At 46.4% G+C, this 20,480-nt stretch overlaps 1 protein-coding gene across 1 annotated transcript in view; it reads left to right on the top strand.

Annotated features, from left to right (window-relative positions):
* The window catches only part of LOC122540750 (src substrate cortactin-like), an 88,641-nt gene that overhangs the window by 17,270 nt on the left and 50,891 nt on the right, over window positions 1-20,480 (top strand). Inside the window, exons 3-4 of the mRNA XM_087996242.1 lie at window positions 2,401-2,474; window positions 14,350-14,479. Coding sequence (XP_087852368.1) covers window positions 2,401-2,474; window positions 14,350-14,479 — 204 coding nt within the window. The remainder of the gene's footprint in view (window positions 1-2,400; window positions 2,475-14,349; window positions 14,480-20,480) is intronic.

Here is a 20,480-nt window from a genome sequence, read left to right as displayed (position 1 = left end):
CAGCACCGCCTTCCTAACCTGCAATCTTCTTCCCGACCTCTCCGCTCCCACCCCCACTCCGGCCTGTCACCCTCACCTTAACCTCCTTCCACCTATCGCATTTCCAACGCCCCTCCTCCATGTCCCTCCTCCCTACCTTTTATGTAGGCTGCTGGACACACTTTCCTCATTCCTGAAGAAGGGCTTATGCCCGAAACGTCGATTCTCCTGCTCCTTGGATGCTGCCTGACCTGCTGCGCTTTTCCAGCAACACATTTTCAGCTCTGATCTCCAGCATCTGCAGTCCTCACTTTCTCCCTGCAGAAAGACTTGGACAGGTTGGGAGAGTGGGCAGAGAAATGGCAGATGGAATACAGTGTCAGAAAGTGTCAGGTTATGCACTTTGGTCAGAAGAATAGAGACATAGACTATTTTCTAAATGTGGAAAAGCTTTGGAAATCTGAAGCACAAAGGGACCTGAGAGCCCTAGATCAGGATTTTGTTCAGGTTAATGTGCAGGTTCAGTCGGTGCTTAGGAAGGCAAATACAATGTTCGCGTTCATTTCAAGAGGGTTAGAATACAAGAGCAGGGACGTACTGCTGAGGGTGTACAAGGCTCTGGTCAGACCGCATTTGGAATATTGTGAGCATTTTTGGGTCCTGTATCTACAGAAGTATGCGTTAGCATTGGAGGGGGTCAAGAGGATGTTTACAAGAATGTTCCCGGATGTGAAGGTTTGTCATATGAGGAGTGTTTGAGGACTCTGGGCCCTTCTCTCACTGGAGTTTAGAAGGATAAATGGGGAATCTGGTTGAAACTTACAGAATACTGAGAGGCCTGAATAGAGTGGGTGGAGAGAAGATGCCTCCTCTAGGAGGAGAGTCTAGGACCCAAGGGCACAGCCTCAGAGCGAAGGGACAACCCTTTTAGAATGAGATGAGGATGAATTTCTTCAGTCGGAGGGTGGCGCCTCTGTGGAGCTCATTGTCGCAGAGGGCTGTGGAGGTCTAGTTACTGAGTTTATTTAAAACAGAGATGGATAGGTTCTCGATTAGTAAAGGGATCAAAGATCATGGGGAGAAGGCAGGAGAATGGGGTTGAGAAACATATCAGCCCTGATTGAATGGTATAACAGACTCAATGGGCCAAATGGCCTAATTCTGCTCCTACCTTATGCTCTTGTTCTGACAGGTCCTTGCCAGGCTAGATGCAGAGAAGTTATATCTCCTTGTAGGAGAATCTGGGACAAAGAGGTTGCACGTTTAAAATGGAGATGAGGAATGTCCTGTCTCAGAGTAGAGATTCCATATAAGTCTTTACTGTAGAGAGTTGTAAAGGCTGGGTCATTAAGAATATTCAAGGCTGAGATAGACAGATTTGTAATCAGTGAAGGAATTGAGGATTGTGAAGCAAAGGCAGGAAAGTGGTGTTGAGGATAATCAAATCAGCCATGATCTTATTGAATGGTGGAACCGACTTGATGGACTGAATGGCCTACCTTTTTTTATGGTCTTGTGTTGCTTGACCTGTGCTTTTCCAGTTCTCTTTGTTCCAGCTCTTTTGATTTCCACCATCTGCAGTTTTTGGCTGTTGTATACTTGTCTGCTTCATCACTTCAAACTTGGAACCTGTGCAAAATATCACTCAAAGAAATCTAACAGCTGTAGTGTCTAAACTTAAGATCAGTAATCACTGGCAGAACAGAGTGGATCAGTAAAAAGCTGACAGACAATGAGTATTTAATATTTATAAAAGCACGATGGAACCCAGTTGTGTTTCCATAGCATTGTTTGTGACTCCAGAATAAATCAAAGGGTTTTACAGTCTGTCTATTTCATTGCTTTTAATGTGGGGGAAATACAGGAATCAGCAGCAGTGAAGTGATGCTTCTGTGTTCAGTCATGCTGATGGATAGGTAATGCCCAGGACGCCAAATCAAAACCCCTTTGCTGTTCTTTGGAATAATGCCATGGGATCTTGTGCATCTACCAGACAGCACCGTTGGGGCAATGTGTCTGTAAAGATCCACCTCAGTGGTACGGGTCCTCAGGACTGTATAGTAGTCTGAGCCACAGGTTTCTGCTTGAGACACAAACCCGAGACTGTCCAAGTTGGAAACCAGAACTGCTCCCACGCCACTAATGTCCCTGAATTTGAATTGTTCATTTAAAGTTCCAAGCAAGTAACAGTTTGGTTTCATCTGTTAAATTATTAGTTGTACCTTGGCCTGGTGTCAAAGCAGTGGTACAATGTGATGAGGCTGTTCACCACATTAAATTTACAACACTGTGTCCGGTCAAATAAATTGCAGTGAATAGTAAACTGCTCTCCCAATGTTAACATTTTCTTTCAATTACTGTGTGCATGTGGCTGGATGAAAGTTTTTTTTTACTATTTTCTCTGTTTTTTGTTTTAACTAGAATGATTTGTCTGAAAAAGAACAGCGATGGGGAGCCAAGTCAGTTCAAGGATCAGGACACCAGGCCCACATAAAGTAAGTTGTTCCTTAGTGGTTGTGACTGGGGGATTGGCCAGCTTTCTTATTCTTTACCTCACTGGCATGGAGAAGGGTTTTTTTGCCACTGGAGGAAATGTTCTGGGCTGTGGCATCTCCTGGTTTTGATTCAAACAGATGTAGTCAATTAATGAAAATGGTTTTTAGTAGCCAAGCACTCATGGTCTGTTCTGTTGATGATTGTGAAGTACTCTTCACACATTGCACCATCTTACACAGAAGTATTTGTTGCAATGACTTTTAGAAGGTACTGGTTTGACTTAGTCTTTTCTGCATCCATCGACAAAATAATGAGAGTCTTAAGGTTATATTCCTGCAACCTTGTTCAAGTGTTGATTCACTTGTTTGGGATGTGGAGGTCACTGGCTGGGCCCAGCATTTATTGGGGGAGAAAGTGAGGTCTGCAGATGCTGGAGATCAAAGTTGAAACTTTATTGCTGGAACAGCACAGCAGGTCAGGCAGCATCCAGGGAACAGGAGATTCGACGTTTCGGGCACAGGCCCTTCTTCAGGAATGAGCAGAGAGTGTTCAGCAGGAGAAGATAAAAGGTAGGGAGGAGGGACTTGGAGAAGGGGCGTTGGAAATGTGATTAGTGGAAAGAGGTCAAGGTGAGGGTGATAGGTCGGAGTAGGATGGAGGCGGAGAGGTCAAGAAGAAGACTGCAGGTCAGGAAGGCGGTGCCGGGCTGGAGGGATTCGGCTGAGACAAGGTGGGGGGAGGGGGGATGAAGAAACTGGTGAAGTCCAAGTTCATCCCCTGCGGTTGGAGGGTTCACAGTCGGAAGATAAGACGCTCCTCCTCCGACCGTCGGGTTGTTGTGGTTTGGCGGTGGATGAGTCCAATGACCTGCATATCCTCGGTGGAGTGGGAGGGGGAGTTGAAATGCTGTGCCACAGGTTGGTTGGGTTGGTTCGTCCGGGTGGCCCAGAGGTGCTCTCTGAATCGCTCCGCAAGTAGGAGGCCTGTCTCCCCAATATAGAGGAGGCCACACCGGCTGCAGCGGATGCAGTAGATGATGTGGGTGGAGGTGCAGGTGAATCTGTGGCGGATATGGAAGTTTCCCTTGGGGCCTTGGAGAGAAGTGAGGGGGGAGGTGTGGGCGCAAGTGTTGCACCTCCTGCGGTTGCAAGGGAAGGTGCCGGGAGTGGAGGTTGGGTCGGTGGGGGGTGTGGATCTGACAAGGGAGTCGCGGAGGGAGTGGTCTCTACGGAAAGCTGATAGGGGAGGGGAGGGAAATATATCTTTGGTGGTGGGGTCTGTTTGGAGGTGGCGGAAGTGACGGCGGATGATGCGCTGTACATGGAGATTGGTGGGGTGGTAGGTGAGGACCAGTGGGGTTCTGTCCTGGTGGCGGTTGGAGGGGCGGGGCTCAAGGGCGGAGGAGCGGGAAGTGGAGGAGATGCGGTGGATGGCACCGTCGACCACGTCGGGGGGGAAATTGCGGTCCTTGAAGAAGGAGGCCATCTGTGTTGTACGTATTTTGAACTGGTCCTCCTGGGAGCAGATGCTGCGGAGACGAAGGAATTGGGAGAATGGGATGGCGTTTTTACAGGGGGCAGGATGGGAGGAGGTGTAGTCCAGGTAGCTGTGGGAGTCGGTTGGTTTGTAGTAGATGTCCGTGTTGATTCGGTTGCCTGAGATAGAAACAGAAAGGTCTAGGAAGGGGAGGGAGGAATCTGAGACTGTCCAGGTGAATTTGAGGTCGGGGTGGAAGGTGTTAGTGTAGTGGATGAACTGTTCAACCTCCTCGTGGGAGCACGAGGTAGCGCCGATACAGTCATCAATGTAGCGAAGGAAAAGATGGGGGGTGGGGCCAGTGTAGTTGCGGAAGATGGATTGTTCCACATACCCTACGAAGAGGCAGGCATAGCTGGGGCCCATGCGGGTGCCCATGGCTACTCCTTTTGTTTGGAGAAAGTGGGAGGATTGGAAAGAGAAGTTGTTCAGGGTGAGGACCAGTTCAGTCAGTCGAAGGAGGGTGTCAGTAGAAGGGTACTGGGTGGTACGGCGGGAAAGGAAGAAGTGGCGGGCTTTGAGTCCTTCGTGATGGGGGATGGAGGTGTACAGGGACTGGATGTCCATGGTGAAGATGAGGCGTTGGGGACCGGGGAAGCGGAAATCCTGTAGGAGGTGGAGGGCGTGGGTGGTGTCCCGAACGTAGGTGGGGAGTTCTTGGACTAAGGGGGACAGGACGGTGTCAAGGTATGCGGAGATGAGTTCGGTGGGGCAGGAGCAGGCGGAGACAATGGGTTGGCCGGGGCAGTCAGGTTTGTGGATTTTGGGCAGGAGGTAGAAGCGGGCGGTGCGGGGTTGTGGGACTATGAGGTTGGAGGCGGTGGATGGGAGGTCCCCTGAGGTGATGAGGTTATGGACGGTCTGGGAGATGATGGTTTGGTGGTGGGGGGTGGGGTCATGGTCAAGGGGGCAGTAGGAGGAGGTATCTGCGAGCTGGCGTTTGGCCTCAGCGATGTAAAGGTCAGTGCGCCAAACTACTACCGCGCCTCCCTTGTCTGCTGGTTTGATGGTGAGGTTGGGGTTGGAACGGAGGGAGTGGAGGGCTGCGCGTTCCGAGGGTGAGAGGTTGGAGTGGGTGAGAGGGGTGTGGGAGTTCAGGTAGCGGTTAATATCGCGGCGGCAGTTGGCTATGAAGAGGTCGAGGGCAGGTAGGAGGCCAGCACGGGGTGTCCAGGTGGACGGGGTGTGTTGGAGGTGGGAGAAGGGGTCGTCAGAGGGTGGGCGAGAGTCTTGATTGAAGAAGAAGGCACGGAGGCGAAGGCGGCGGAAGCATTTATTGGCCATTCCTAGTTGCCCATTCAGAAGGTGGGGGTGAGCTGCCTTCTTGAACCGCTGCAGTCCATGTGCTGTAGGTAGACCCACAATGCCCTTAGGAAAAAAATTCCAGGATTTTGACCTAGCGACAGTGAAGGAACGGCGATATATTTCCAAGTCAGGATGGTGAGTGATATCGCCGCAGTTTAATGTGAAGTGGGATTCCTGTTTCCTTCTCAAGAAGCAATTGCTCAGGATTTAATGTCATGTTCCTTAGTTTTTCTCAACTTAGTATATCTTTTCCATATGGCAGTTAGTTCCCGATTTTGAATTGGGTGATCAGATAATTAGGGCCAGATCCATGAAAGGTTCTGTCACCTGGTCAAAATGTTGGTCAGTGGGTGCATCGTCATCAACCTTCAGGCTGACCCCAAATGTTGAGCTGTAATTCTTCTCCTTTATCTATCCCAAGGAAACTAACTTGATTAGATTAGATTTCCTACAGTGTGGAAACAGGCCCTTCGGCCCAACCAATCCACACCGGCCCTCCGAAGAGCAACCTACCCAGACCCATTTCCCTCTGACTAATGCACCTAACACGACGGGCAATTTAGCATGGCCAATTCACCCTGACCTGCACATCTTTGGACTGTGGGAGGAAACCAGAGCACCCGGAGGAAACCCATACAGACACAAGGAGAATGTGCAAACTCCACACAGTCAGTCGCCCGAGGCTGGAGTCGAACCTGAGACCCTGGTGCCGTGAGGCAGCAGTGCTAACCATTGAGCCACGGACCACGACCAAAAATAGTCAAATTCACCAGATTGAAAATCCAGGTTAAAATGGCCAACTTGGCTAGTTCAGTCGAAGCTAATTTTTTTAGCTGTTACAAGGAATGGTGGATGGTTGTTGGCTAGTGGACCCTCACAGAGTGGTTGTAAAGTTGAAGAGAGGGTGGGAAATGAAAAACAAATTTAAACACAAAACCTCCCAAGAGCTAGAAACTTAACACTCGGCTGGTCAACACTGTTCAGTAATATCTGTGCAATAGTGGCTGTGCATATTACCAAGTGTTTTAGTTAACTACAGCTGTGTATGGTACTAATTATCCAAATAAACAATTAGAGTTGGACTATCTGACTGATGGGAGGGCCTGTTTAGTCTGGTCACTGAGTTGTTTCTGTGTTATGTAAGAACTCTGAGCAGGAGGAGGCCATTCAGCCCCTTGATCCTGCTCTGCTATTTAGATTCGATTAGATTACTTACAGTGTGGAAACAGGCCCTTCGGCCCAACACCGACCCACTGAAGTGCACCCACCCAGACCCATTCCCCTACATTTACCCTTCACCTAACACTACGGACAATTTAGCATGGCCAATTCACCTAACCTGCACATCTTTGGACTGTGGGAGGAAACCGGAGCACCCGGAGGAAACCCACGCAGACACGGGGAGAATGTGCAAACTCCACACAGTCAGTCGCCTGAGGCGGGAATTGAACCCGGGTCTCTGGCGCTGTGAGACAGCAGTGCCGCTCATTTAATCCAATCATTGCTGATCTCATCTCAGGCTCAACTCCACTTTCCTGCTCACGAGTAAAAATCTGTCTATCTCCTTTTTAAACTTTAAATTCCCAGCAAGGTTACCAGGCAGGTTCAGTTGGCTGTTAGGAAGGTAAATGCGATGTTTGCATTCATTTCGAGAGTGTTAGAATACAACAGCAGGGGTGTACTGCTGAGGGTGTACAAGGCCCGAATAAGATTGATTTTGGAACATTGTGAGCAGTTTTGGGCTCTGTATCCAAGGAAAGATGTGCTACTGTTGGAAGGGGTCCAGAGGGGATTTATAAGAATGATCCTGGGGATGAAGGATTTGTCATATGAAGAATAGTCAAGGAACTCTGGGTCTGTATTTGATGGAGTTTAAAAGAAATAGGGAGGGATATGATTGAACCTTTCAGAATACTGAGAGGCCTGGATAGAGTCGACATGGAGAAGATATTTCCACTGATAGGAGAGACTAGGACCCGAGGGCACAGCCTCAGAGTGAAGGGACAACCCTTTAGAACTGAGAGGGGGAGGAATGCCCTTAGCCAGAGGGTGGGGAATCGGTGGAACTCATTGCTGCAGAGGGCTGTGGAGGCCAACTCACTGAGTGTATTTCAGACAGATAGGTAAGTTCTTGATCAAAAAGGGGATCAAGGATTCCGGGGAGAAGGCAGGAGAACGGGGGTTAAGAAACATATCAGCTCTGATGATTGGTAGAACAGATTTGATAGGCTGAATGGCCTAATTCTACTCTTGTATGTTACAGTCTTATGGCATCTACTACACTCTGGGGGAGTGAATTCCTCCAATTCATGGCTCTTGGAGAGAAATAATCCCTCCACATTTCTATCCTAAATCTATGACCTCTCGTTACCTAGATTCCCTCACATGAAGCAATGAATGTTCCTGGTAGAATTCCTGTCTGGGGGCTCACTCGCATGATAAAAGCAGGTTCTGGTCTGTCCACTGATCAGCTTTGTTAATCTGAGGGAGCCAATAATGGGAAAGCCATACATCATTAAAGTTGTTATCTTTTACTCTGCTCAATGTAGCCTTTCCTAATGTGCCCTTACCCCACCCAGTTAACAAGCCCCAAATATTGAGGAATGTTTTGCCCTCATCCCTTGCTCAATATATAGCACACTGGGTGTTCAGCCTGAGAAAGCACTCCTTTTGTGAAGAGAAAATGTCAGCTTGTCGGGATCGGAGGGTAAATTTACCGCAGCAATGGTCTGTCCACTTCTGAGCACGATTCAACCTGCACATTCAGAGAGAGTCAGGCAGGACCTCTTGCCCTTTAATGGATTGAGCTATTTTGTAATGTTAATGTTCAGCTGGTTGTACTGAAGCCAGAACTCATCATCAGGAGCTATTAGCATGGGAGTTGCCAGGAAGCCTGGGGAATTCCTGACTGGGATTATTCTGGTTATGCAGGTTTGGAGTTTGGGTTCTTTCAGGTGACTGAATAGACCTTACAGCATTGAGACTTCTTATTGGGACTGAGAATATAATTGGGTCCAATCAGATTTGTCGATCAGGTTTTATAGGACCTTTTGGTCCATTGTGCTTGTACTAGCTCTCTGGAAGAACTTTCACTGAGTGACACCTGTCTTTTTTTTGTGGTTCTGTTCTCTGTTTGAAAGCTGCCACTGAGTATTTGACCCTTTTAGGCAGCAGGTGCTGGGTCAGTCTCTCTGTTGTTTGACTACTTCTGGTAACATTCTTACCTAGCAACCTTGAGCTACTTGTAATTTGAACTGAATGTTTGATTTCCCTGATTTACAGGCTCTCAGTAATAATAAGACCATACGAAATAGGAGCGGAAGTAAGGCCATTCAGCCCGTCGGGTCCACTCTACCATTTAGTCATGGCTGATGGGCATTTCAACACCACTTACCCGCACTCTCCCCGTAGCCCTTAATTTCTTGCGAGATTTAAGAGTTTATCAATCTCTGTCTTGAAGACATTTAACGTCCCGGCCTCCACTGCGCTCCATGGCAGTGAATTCCACAGGCCCACCACTGTCTGGCTGAAGAAATGTCTCCTCATTTCCATTCTAAATTGACCCCCACCTCTCGGAAATAATTTCCCAGAGTCCACCCTTTCTAAGCCATGTATTATCTTGTAAGTTTCTATTAGGTCTCCCCTCAACCTTCTAAACTCTAATGAATACAATCCCAGGATCCTCAGCCGTTCATCCTATGTTAGGCCTCCCATTTCAGGGGTCATCCGTGTGAATCCCTGCCAGGCATGCTCCACTGCCAGTATGTCCTTCCTGAGGTGTGGGGACCAAAACTGGACACAATATCCTAAATGGGGCCTCATCATAATAATGGAGAAAGTGAGGACTGCAGATGCTGGAGATCAGAGCTGAAAAATGTGTTGCTGGAAAAGCGCAGCAGGTCAGGCAGCAGCATCATAATAATGGGTGGTATAGTGATAGTCACTGAACTAGTGAGCTAGAAACCTACCCTAGGGATATGGGTTCAGATCCTACCATTTGATGACATTTTAAATTGAATTTATAAACAAAATTGGAATTAAAAATAGAAACTAGCCTAATGGTGACCAGGGTAAAACACATCTCGTTCATTTCTGTCTGTTGGGGAATGGAATCTGCCATCCTTATCTGGTCTGGCCGACGCGTGACTCCAGACCATCATAATGTGGCTGACTATGAACTGCCCTCTGGGTGATATAAGGATGTGCAATCAATACAGGCCTGACCAGCAACTCCCACACCCAATGACCAAAGAAACATTGTAATAAGAATATCATCAAGGCTGCCATGCCACTCAATGAGAGTGTTGCTGATCTAATAATCCTCACATGCACTCCCCTACCTTTTCCCTGTAAACCTGGATTTCCTTCCTGACTAAACATCTCATACTTGATGACCCAAACTTGACAGAATTCCACAGATTCACTCCTGTCTGAGAGAATAAATTCCTTGTCATCTCTGCTCAATGGTGGGATATGAGGCTCAGGGCTGAGTGCTGAAAGATGGGATTAGACAGATCAGTGATGACCAGAACAAATGTGATGAACATTCTGAAAAGTTCTGAGTTATTGGCAATGACCAGGCGGGGAAGAAAACGGAGGATTTGTATTTCAGCTCCTCTCCAATTTTTAAACAAAAATGAGGCCAGAAATTAGGAGAAGTGTTTTAGTAGGTGGCTCTTGGAAGGTTTTTATCAGAATCAGTTTAACAAAAGGCAGGTCCTGTGAAGGGTTTTGAGAGTGGGGGTGAGGGGGAGGGGATGTGGGAAGGGCTACTGGTTAGATAGCTATTTGCAAACAGATCTGTTTATAGACATTTGGAGAAGGTTCTGGAGATGATGAATAGCTGTTGGTGCTGAATGACCTCATCCTGACCTGTGAAAGCCAATCATTTGAATCCAACATAAATTTGATTGTTGTGCCTATTTTCAGTTTAACAGTGAAGGATTTTGATTTCTCCTGTACACTGCGCAGTAAGCCTCCACTGTACTTTTAACCTTGATTTGAATGTGTTGTCTGACTGAGTTACAATGGAATCAAAAATGGAACAAGCTGTTGTATTGGGGCAGATTTGTGGATTTTTGTAAGTTAAGCTGAGCTCACTTCTCCACTGTCTCCTTAATTTGATATTTATTTTGAATGGAGGCTTGCTGTATTTGCTGTACCACATGGTCCCTGGCATATTGTGATAGTAACTAGTGATGCTAATCTCCAGATGCCCTACTTAAATGTGTATGCATTTTACTAATCTTTTCCCCTTGGGCATTGCAGTGTTGACTGATTAACTGCACCCATTCCTGTTTGTTTAACATGTGTAAGGGACACAAACAGCTTTTTGTGTGAAGGATGTTTGCAGTGCTGACATTTTAAATGGTTCTGCTGTGTAATTGGTTCAAAAAAAGCTTTTGTTTCATTTGTGAGCATGTGAGGGGCCTGGATTCCAGGCTTTCACAGTATCTGCTGTGGGATTGGCTGCTGAAAGTGGTCTTGGATGGTCGTCCAGCCTTCCTTTGGACCTGGTTAGAGTGCTGTGTTCCCTCGGTGCGGCCTGGAAGTGATCCTGTGCTCTCAGAGCAGGAAATAAATCTGTGATTGCTGTTTCCTGGATGAATGTTCAGTGCATCAATTGGGAGGCTCTGCTGGCTGCTCTCTATAACATGGGCTTTGAACCCATTTAGAATCATCAGGCAGTGTCAACTGAATTAAAACTGTGGGAATGAATTGAGATGAAAACTTGTGTTTCTAAGGGAGTTTTCACAACATTTTTCTCCAATAAGCAGATCGGGACACCACTTCTTAGGAAGGACATGTTGGCCTTAGAGTGAGTGCAACATATGCGTAGACCAGTACAGCACAGGAGCAGGCCCTTCAGCCCACCATGTCTGTGCTGACCACGATGCCGTACTAAAGTAATCCCACCTTCCTGCACATGGCCCAAATCCCTCTATTCCCTGCCTGTTCATGTCTCTGTCTAAATGCCATGTAATTGTTGGTGTCTTGTTTCTCCCACCTTCCTGGCAGCGTGTTGAAGGCACTACCATCCACTATGTTTAAAAACAACTTGTCTCGTACAGCTTGTTTAAGCTTTTCCCCCCCTCGCCTTAAATCTGTGCCCCCTAGTATTTGACATTTTTGCCCTGGGAAAAAGACTTTCATCTATCCACCCTATCCATCTCTCAATGTTGGTTTGATGATAATATCTGGCTTTCAGGGGTTACGTTATGAGGAGTCATTGTACAAATGAGACCTGTTTCTCTAGAATTTAGAAGGTTAAGGGTGATCTGATTGAAGTCTTCAAGGTATTAGCAGGAAAAAACAGGGTTGATAAACTATTTCCACTGGCTGTGGATTCTAGAACTAGGGGCATAATCTGAGAATTAGGGCTAGAGCGTTCAGGAGAGATGTCAGGAAGCACTGGGTAGGAGAGGTTTGGAATTTCCTTCTACAAATGGTAGTGGATGTTGGATCAGTTGTTGGTTTTAAATCTGAGATTGATTTTCTTTTGTTAAGCAAATATATTAAGGGATATGGTACAAAGGCAGGTGCATGTATATGGAGTGAGGACACAGGTCTGCCATGATCTCATTGAATGGCAGGACAGGCTGGAGGGGCTGAATGGCCGCCTCCTGTTCGTATGTTCCTTTAATCTTTTTGAAGTGTCAGTAACATGTTTGTTCGTGTACACATGGCTCGATCCCACAAGCAACAATACGAATAAAGTGATGTTGACTGAGAGATAAACACTGAGCAGCAAAGTTTCCAGCGGACTTGTGTAATCTCCATTTGTAAAGGTGGCTATTTTATATAGTTTTGAATTCTGGAAAATAAGCTCTTTTCATATTTAGAAGCTACACAAGGTCACTTAAATACTGGATTTTACGGTTCACACACATCATTGTCCTTAACAGCTCTACCTTCATTCTGTGTCTGAGAATTTAGACAAATGATGACCATTGTTAAGATTCAAGCTAATTTAAGGAATAATAACAAAGTGCTGGAGAAACTCATTAGGTCTGACACCCTGCCATCTGGGGCAGCACGGTGGCTCAGTGGTTAGCACTGCTGCCTCACAGCACCAGGGTCCCAGGTTCAATTCCAGCCTCGGGTAACTGTCTGTGTGGAGTTTGCACATTCTCCCTGTGTCTGCATGGGTTTCCTCCCACAGTCACAAAGATGTGCAAGTTAGGGTGGATTGGCCATGATAAATTGTCCCATAGTGTTAGCTGCATTAGTCAGAGGGAAATGGGTCTAGGTGGGTTACTCTTCAGAGGGTCGGTGTGAACTTGTTGGGCTGAAGGGCCTGTTTCCACACTGTAGGGAATCTAATCTAAACTGTGGAGAGAGAAAAGCTTAACTTTCCAAAGTCCAAATTTCTTCTGAAGAAAAGTCATATTGGTCTTTTTGTTATTATCTCTGTTTCTCTCCACAGATGCTACCAGACTAGTTGAGTTTCTGCAGCAGTTTGATTTTATTCCAGATTTCCAGCATCCACAGTATAAGCACAGTTAGCACTTGTTGAGCACAGTTAAATTTATAAAGTTTATAAGATTGGTTTATTTATAATTGTTTGGTAATACAGAAACTGAGTATAGTTTGGAAAAAATCTCAAACCTTTTGTTTTTGTACTCATGAGGAGAAATTGTAAGGAATAGAATTTAAAGAGAAAGCCAACATCTATATTGTTAAGGTGAGAGTGCTGAATGGTTGGTTGACAATTGGTTAACACTGCATTTTTAAGTCATTTTGTATAAATTTCCAGCAGGTATTTGATAAAGTGCCACATTAAAGGTCATGGCAGAAAATAAAAGCTCTCAGATTGAAGTTTGATTGTTTAACAGAGTGAGTGGGAGTAGGCTGCTTCGCCATTCAATATGATCACAGCTGATTATTCAACTCAGCACCCTGTTCCTGCTTTCCATCTCTACCCTTTGATCCCTTTAGCCCTAAGAATGTATTCAACTCCTTCTTGAAAACAGTCAATGTTTTGGCCTTAACTGCTTTTCTATGGCAGAGAGTTCCACACGCTGCCTGCTCTCTGGGTGAAGAAAGTTCTCCTTCTCTCCGTTCTAAGTGGCCTATCCTGTATCCTTTGGTTGTGGACTCTCTGGTCATTGGGAGCGTCCTTCCTGCAGTTCCTCTGTCTAGTCTGGTTAGAATTTTATAAGGAAACAGAAGTCATCAGTGAATCTTTTTCAGGTTGGTAAGTTGTAATGAGTGGTGTGCTGCAGGAATCAGTGCTGGGGCCTCAGCTGTTTATTTCAAGAAATGACTTGGATGGAAGGATTGAAAGGATGGTTGAAAAACCAGCACCAAGCTGGGTAGGACAGGAAGCTCTGAAGTGGACATTAGGAAGTTACAAAGGGGTACAGATAGGTTAAGTAGTTGAGCACAGATCTGGCAAATATAGGGAGTATAATATCAGAAAATATGAAATTGTCCATTTTACAGATAGAATAGAACAAACATCTTATTTAAATGGTGTGATATTATAGAGGTCTGAGTTACAGAGGCATCCTGGGTGACCTGGGACAGCAAAATGTTGCTGTGCAGGTGCAACCAGTAATTAGGACTTTTCACATTTTTCTTGTGAGTGGGATTGAACTCTGAAGTAAGGAAATAATGCTTCAGTTTGATGGGGTTCTAGTGCGACTGTATCTGGCGTGACCCTGGGGAGACAGTTAAGTATTTTCCTGGATCACATTGGTCTGTGTATCACTCTTGCAGTTTTCTGCAGGGAACTATCTTGGATTTGAAATTTGCCTGAAGAATAGTGGACTCAGAGAGAGGAAGAGGATCGTTAGACTGAATCGATAACCTTTATTGATCCATTGGGTAAACTCATGACCTTGATAGAACTCCAGTTGGGTTGGTCTAGTCCATGGGGATTTCTCACACATACCACTACATTCTGAGAAGTAGGTCAAGACATTTTAGATCGTAAATTGCCAAAAGCAATGATTTTATTTGGCTCCAGTGTGCCTTGTGTGACATTTATAGCTCAACTCTCCTTATTTTGTCTCTATCTTGCTCATCCAGCTTGCATGAATTGAGGGAAAATGTTTCTCAGGAGCACAAATCTCTCAAACAGAAAGAACTGGCTGATGGGCCAAAGGCATCCCACGGATATGGAGGCAAGTTTGGAGTCCAGGATGATCGGATGGATAAGGTAGGAAATGTGCTATTTTTAAATGGAGGAAAACAAGCTGACGTTGCTTGAATTGTTTTTAATTACAGACCTTGAGCTGCCTTGTATCTTAGCTGGTTTCTGGTCCCTGTACTGTTTTGTTTTGTCTCTGGCTGTGGTTCTTTGATAAATGATATCACTTTGGAAAGCTTACACATTCACCAGTATGTAGAAGTAAAAGGTAAATTAACATAGTCCTCCCAGAGCAGGGGGCTGCTCTCCCATTAGAGAGAGAGAGAGATGACTGAAGAGGGAGTGGGGGTGAAGGGGTTAATTTGAGGGTCACCCTGCCCTGGGGAGGGGAAGACTTTCACAGTTTGCTGAGTCAGTGCAGGAATTGAACCTGCGCTGTTGGTACCACACTGCATTGCAAACCAGCTGTTGGACCAACTACAGAAATAGCACCCGTCATTTCTATAGCTCAGCAAGTTTCTCCCATTATGTTTTTAAAAATGCTTTTAGGAAAATTGTATCTTAGAAAAAATACTCATTACTTTTTCTTCCATTTCTCACCCCCGCCCCCATACTCTATGAAATAGTTGCTCAATATTTAACATAAGCAGCATCTAATTGTGTGGGCAGGTGAACCCAGTGTCTATTTTGAGTCAGTATTTTAGTTCCTTTTTGATGTCTTCTGTCCATAAAGGTTCCAGGTATTTAAACTGGATAACGTAATTCCAACATCAACGGTCAGTGTTTTGTATCACTGTGACACTAGAGCTAAGATGAAGATGGGATCTGTGACGGGTGTAAACGATGAGGTTTATACACCGGCCACTGTGGGTCTGGGGGATTGCACGTGGATACCCTCCATGTCCAGCCCAGTTGAAGGGCCTGGGTCAGAAGATCTCCTTCCCATAATAAAAGTGAAATACTGCAGATTCTGGAATAATGAAATGAAAACCACATGCTGGAAAAACCTCAGGGGGTCGGAGCTGTGTGGAGAGAGAAAGAGAATTAATGTTTGAGTCCAATATGGCTCCTTGGAACTCTGCTTGTATTTGGATAGGACCCGTTATGCTTTTATTCCATACTACTCCTGCTCCACACACTATAACATGTCAGGGTGACCCCTGCTTTTCCCAATGTTGTGACCAGTCTCCCAAATCACCTTGTAGTTTTTTAAAAAAGAAATGATTAAATAATGATGAATCTGCCTCTCTATCTGGCTGCCTTGCCAATTCTCTGCATGTGGTTAACTGTGTTAACCAGACCAGGGAATGTTAACAAAGTGAAGCTGCATGTGTAGGTCATGTCCATGAGGTGGTGTCACTGCCTCGGTGCTGCTCATGTGGAATAGCACCCCCCCCCCGCTCCCTCCTGCCACCGCACTGTGGTCAATCCCCCGCAGACTGCCACCTCCCTTCCTACTCTTTGGAATCACGTTTGCCCTTAGTTCCAAGAATGAAGGGACATCTATAGGTTCAATCCCAGACCTCTCAGGATAGACAGGAGCGAGAGCAATGTAAAACAGGTTAGGACTGAGTCAGGCTGAGTGATCACCCTCTAGAATGAACCAGAACGTCCATTGGAGAACAGAGTGCTTTTGGACATTGCCTGTGCTCACTCAGTGACTGCAGCATTATGGAAGGAAAGGATATTTTCTGTCCTTGCCCTACTAAGAATAGATATTTAGTGTAATTTTATTTGTAAATGTTAACATTTTTAGCTTGAAGCTAATTAATGCAATTAAATGATTGACTTTTCAAATCCTGGCTGCATGTCAGAGTTCTCAGCCTTGGAGTCATAGAGTCATACAGAAACAAACGCTTCAGTCCAACCTAACTGCGCTGCCAAACATCCCAATCTGATCTTGTCCCATTTGCCAGCACTTGGCCCATATCCCACTAAACCCTTCCTATTCATATACCCATCCAGATGCCTTTTAAATGTTGCAATTGTACCGGCCTCCACCACTTCCTCTGGCAGCTCATTCCATGCACGTACCACCCTCTGTGTGGAAAAAGTTGCCCCTTAGGTCCCTTTTAAATCTTTCCCCTCTCACTTTAAGCTTTTGCCCTCTAGTTTTGGACTCCCCTCCCCTGGGGTAAAGACCTTGTCCATCACCCTATCCATACCACTCATGATTTTATACAGCTTCATAAGGTCCCCTCCAAAATATATTTCCCAGCAACTAGCTGTATCATCGCAGAGCTGGAACCGAAGCAGGGTCCCTGGTGCTGTGAGGCAGCAGTGCTAACCATTGACCCCCCGTGCCCCTGATAGAGCTGTGAGTGCTGTGGCCTGGGGGTTGGTGGGGTGGGGGCATAGGTCACAGAGACAGGAAGTGGGACTGGCAGAGTGGCTTTAGAGGCACGGCTGTGAGGGGGGAATGACCTCGATTTGATGATTTTCTGATTGTGGGTTTCATGTTCAGAAAAGAATGTGTTTGTTTGAAACTTGTTGGAGTGAAAACATTGCTTGTGCCAAACAGCAAATGTTTGTATCAGCTTGAATCAGGCTGATGATTGAATTTAGCGAGTGTTCTCCCAGTGATGATAAAAAGTGTGATTTATGGGTCACCAGCACCGAGGGGGGTGGGGTGTCAGTATTCCTGAAAACCTGTTTTTTAAAAAAAGGGAGTTTCAAACTGACGATTGAATTTAACGTGCGATGAGTTCTTCAGCTTCCAAAGTGTATGTGAAGAGATGGGGAAAAAAATCAACAATGAAAACAAAAAGCGAGGATGGTGGAACCACCCGCTCGAGTTGGATTTCTGGTGAGGAGTCAGTTGTTTAGACGTTCCTGTTCTGTGCCTGGGACAGGCTTTGTTCTTGAGCTACAACCCTCTCTCACTGTCCCCCACATTGCAGCCAGAAACCCACTTTCCCCCTGGATCTGTATTTGTTTCTGAAGTAGGGGATGCATTCTATTTAAACTCTGTTTCTCACTCTGAAATACCAGCCAAGATGCTGAATGTTTTCAGCACGATCTGTTCTTATTGGAACTGAATATTAAGCCCTCCTTTCCAACTGGTGATTTGAAGGCGCACCGACAGCTGATTGAAACAAGGGCCAGTTGTACATATTTAAAGCATAGTTGCAGAGAATTATGTTCAGTTTATGTTCCATACAAGCCTCCGCTTTTCCTGGGCGATGGTGTGTGTCTCTGGCAAGGACAATATTTATTATCTCCTGTTAGTTGCCCACAAGGTTGCCCACTTAGGTGCCAAACAGCATAAACAGAAAGTGATAGACAGAGCTAAGCGATCCCATCACCAATACATCGGATATAAGCTCTGCAGTCCTTCCACGTCTAGTGATGAATGAAGGTGGGCAGTTAAACAACTCACTGGAGGCTCCACAAATATCCCCCTCCTCAATGATGGAGGAGCCCAGCACATCAGGGCAAAGGATAAGGCTGAAGCATTCGCAACGATATTCAGGCAGAAGTGCCGAGTGGGTGATCCATCTCAGACTCCTCCAGTGGTCCCCAGCATCACAGATCCCAGTCTCCAGCCAATTCGATTCACTCCACGTGATATCAAGAAACAGCTGGAGACGCTGGATATTGCAAAGGCAATGGGCCCTGACAACGTTCCAGCAATAGTACTGAAGACTTGTGCCCCAGAACTTGCCGCTCCCCTAGTCAAGCTGTTCCAGTACAGTTATAACACTGGCATCTACCCGACAATGTGGAGAACTGCCCAGGTACGTCCTGTACACACAAAACAGGACAAATCCAACCCAGCCAATTCCTGCCCCATCAGTCTACTCTTGAGCATCAGTAAAGTGATGGAAGGTGTCACCAACAGTGCTATCAAGCAGCACCTGCTCAGCTATAACCTGCTCAGTGACACCCAGTTTGGGTTCCCCCAGGGTCACTCAGCTCCTGACCTCATCACAGCCTTGGTTCAAACATGGACAAAAGAGCTGAATTCCAGAGGGTGGGGAGAGGGCCGCATTTGACTAAGTATGGCATCAAGGAGCCCTGACTAAACTGGAATTAAATGGGTACCGAGGGCAAACACTCCATTGGTTAGAGTCATACCTGGCACACAGGAAGATGATTTGTAGCTGTGGAGGTCAGTCATCTCCAGGACATCTCTGCAGGAGTCCCTCAGGATAGGGTCCTAGGCTCAACCATCTACCGCTGCAACATCCATGACCTTCCCTCTGCCATCAGGTCAGAAGTGGGGTTGTTCGCTGAGGATTACACAGTGTTCAGCACCATGTGCATCTCCTCAGATACTAAAGCAGTTCGTGCTCAAATGCAACAGGATCTGGACAATGTCCAGGCTTGGGCCGACAAGGGGCAAGTAACATTTGTGCCACACAAATGCCGGACAATGACCATCACCAATAACAGAAACTCTAACCACTGCCCCTTGACATTCAACAGTATTACCATCACTGAATCCCCCATTGTCAACATCCTCGGGGTTATCATTGACCAGAAACTCAACTGGACTCACCACATAAACACAGCGGCTACAAGAGCAAGTCAGAGACTAGGGAGACTGCGGCATGTAACTCACCTCCTGACACCCCAAAGCCTGTCCACCATCGACAAGGCACAAGTCAGGAGTGTGATGGAATACTCCCCACTTGCCCCTGGATGGGGGCAGCTCCAACAACACCCGAGAAGCTTAACATCATCCAGGACAAAGCAGCCTGCCTTGATTGGCACCACATCCACTCCCTCCACCACTGACACTCAGTAGCAGCAGTGTGTACTATCTACAAGATGCACTGCAGGGATTCACCAAAGATGCTCAGACAGCACTTTCCAAACCCATGACCACTTCCATTGAGAAGGACAAGGGGCAGCAGATATATGGAACACGACCACCACAATTCCCTTCGGGAAGAAATTCCTCCAAACTTTCCTCCAAGTCACTCACCATCCTGATTTGGAAATATATCATGGTTCCTTCACTGTCGCTGGATCAGAATTCTGGAATTCCCTCCTTAACGGCATTGTGGGTCAACCCACAGCAGGTGGACTGCAGCGGTTCAAGAAGGCAGCTCACCCCCACCTTCTCAAGGGGCAACTAGGGATGGGCTATCAATGCTGGCCAGCCAACAACACTTAATGGTAAGGTCCTAGGGAGTGTTGCTGAACAAAGAGACCTTGGAGTGCAGGTTCATAGCTCCTTGAAAGTGGAGTCACAGGTAGATAGGATAGTGTCCAGGCTTGGGCCGACAAGGTGAAGAATGCTTTCCTTTATTGGTCAGAGTACTGAGTACAGGAGTTGGGAAGTCATGTTGCAGCTGTACAGGACATTGGTTAGGCCACTGTTGGAATATTGTGTGCAATTCTGGTCTCCTTCCTATCGGAAAGATGTTGTTAAACTTGAAAATGTTCAGAAAAGATTTACACGGATGTTGCCAGGGTTGGAGGATTTGAGCCACAGGGAGAGATTGATTAGGCTGGGGCTGTTTTCCCTGGAGCGTCGAAGGCTGAGGGGTGACCTTATAGAGGTTTATAAAATCATGAGGGGCATGGATAGGGAAAAGTCTTTGTCCATTTACCCTGGGGTCGGGAGTCCAGAACTAGAGGGCATAGGTTTAGGGTGAGAGGAGAAAGATATAAAAGATACCTAAGGGGTAACTTTTTCACGCAGAGGGTGATGCGTATTTGGAATGAGCTGCCAGAAGAAGTGGTGGAGGCTGGTACAATTGCAACATTTAAATGGGCATCTGGATGGGTATATGAATAGGAAGGGTTTGGAGGGATATGGGCCAGGTGCTGGCAGGTGGGACTGGATTGGTTTGGGATATCTGGTCAGCATGGATGAGTTGGACCGAAGGGTCTGTTTCCGTGCTGTACATCTCTATGACTCTACTTTCAAAATGCATCATTTCATATTTATCAGGGTTAAACCATCCAGGTCAGTCAGTCAGAAATGCTTGAACTCTCCGACTGTAGTCTGGAGTCACAGATGTTTTCAAATGGTATTGTAGTGCAGGGAGTCAATTGTGCAACCTGTTGGGCAGTTCCCATGGAGTCAGTATGTTGGGACATGCGGGGTTCTGACCTG

The sequence above is a fragment of the Chiloscyllium plagiosum genome, unplaced genomic scaffold (assembly GCF_037043375.1).
Source record: "Chiloscyllium plagiosum isolate Xiang-an unplaced genomic scaffold, Cpla_swu_hap1 HiC_scaffold_18, whole genome shotgun sequence".
In the NCBI taxonomy this organism is placed as follows: Eukaryota; Metazoa; Chordata; class Chondrichthyes; order Orectolobiformes; family Hemiscylliidae; genus Chiloscyllium; species Chiloscyllium plagiosum.
Note: the sequence above shows the minus strand (reverse complement) of the source record. Positions and strands in the feature narration are given on the sequence as shown.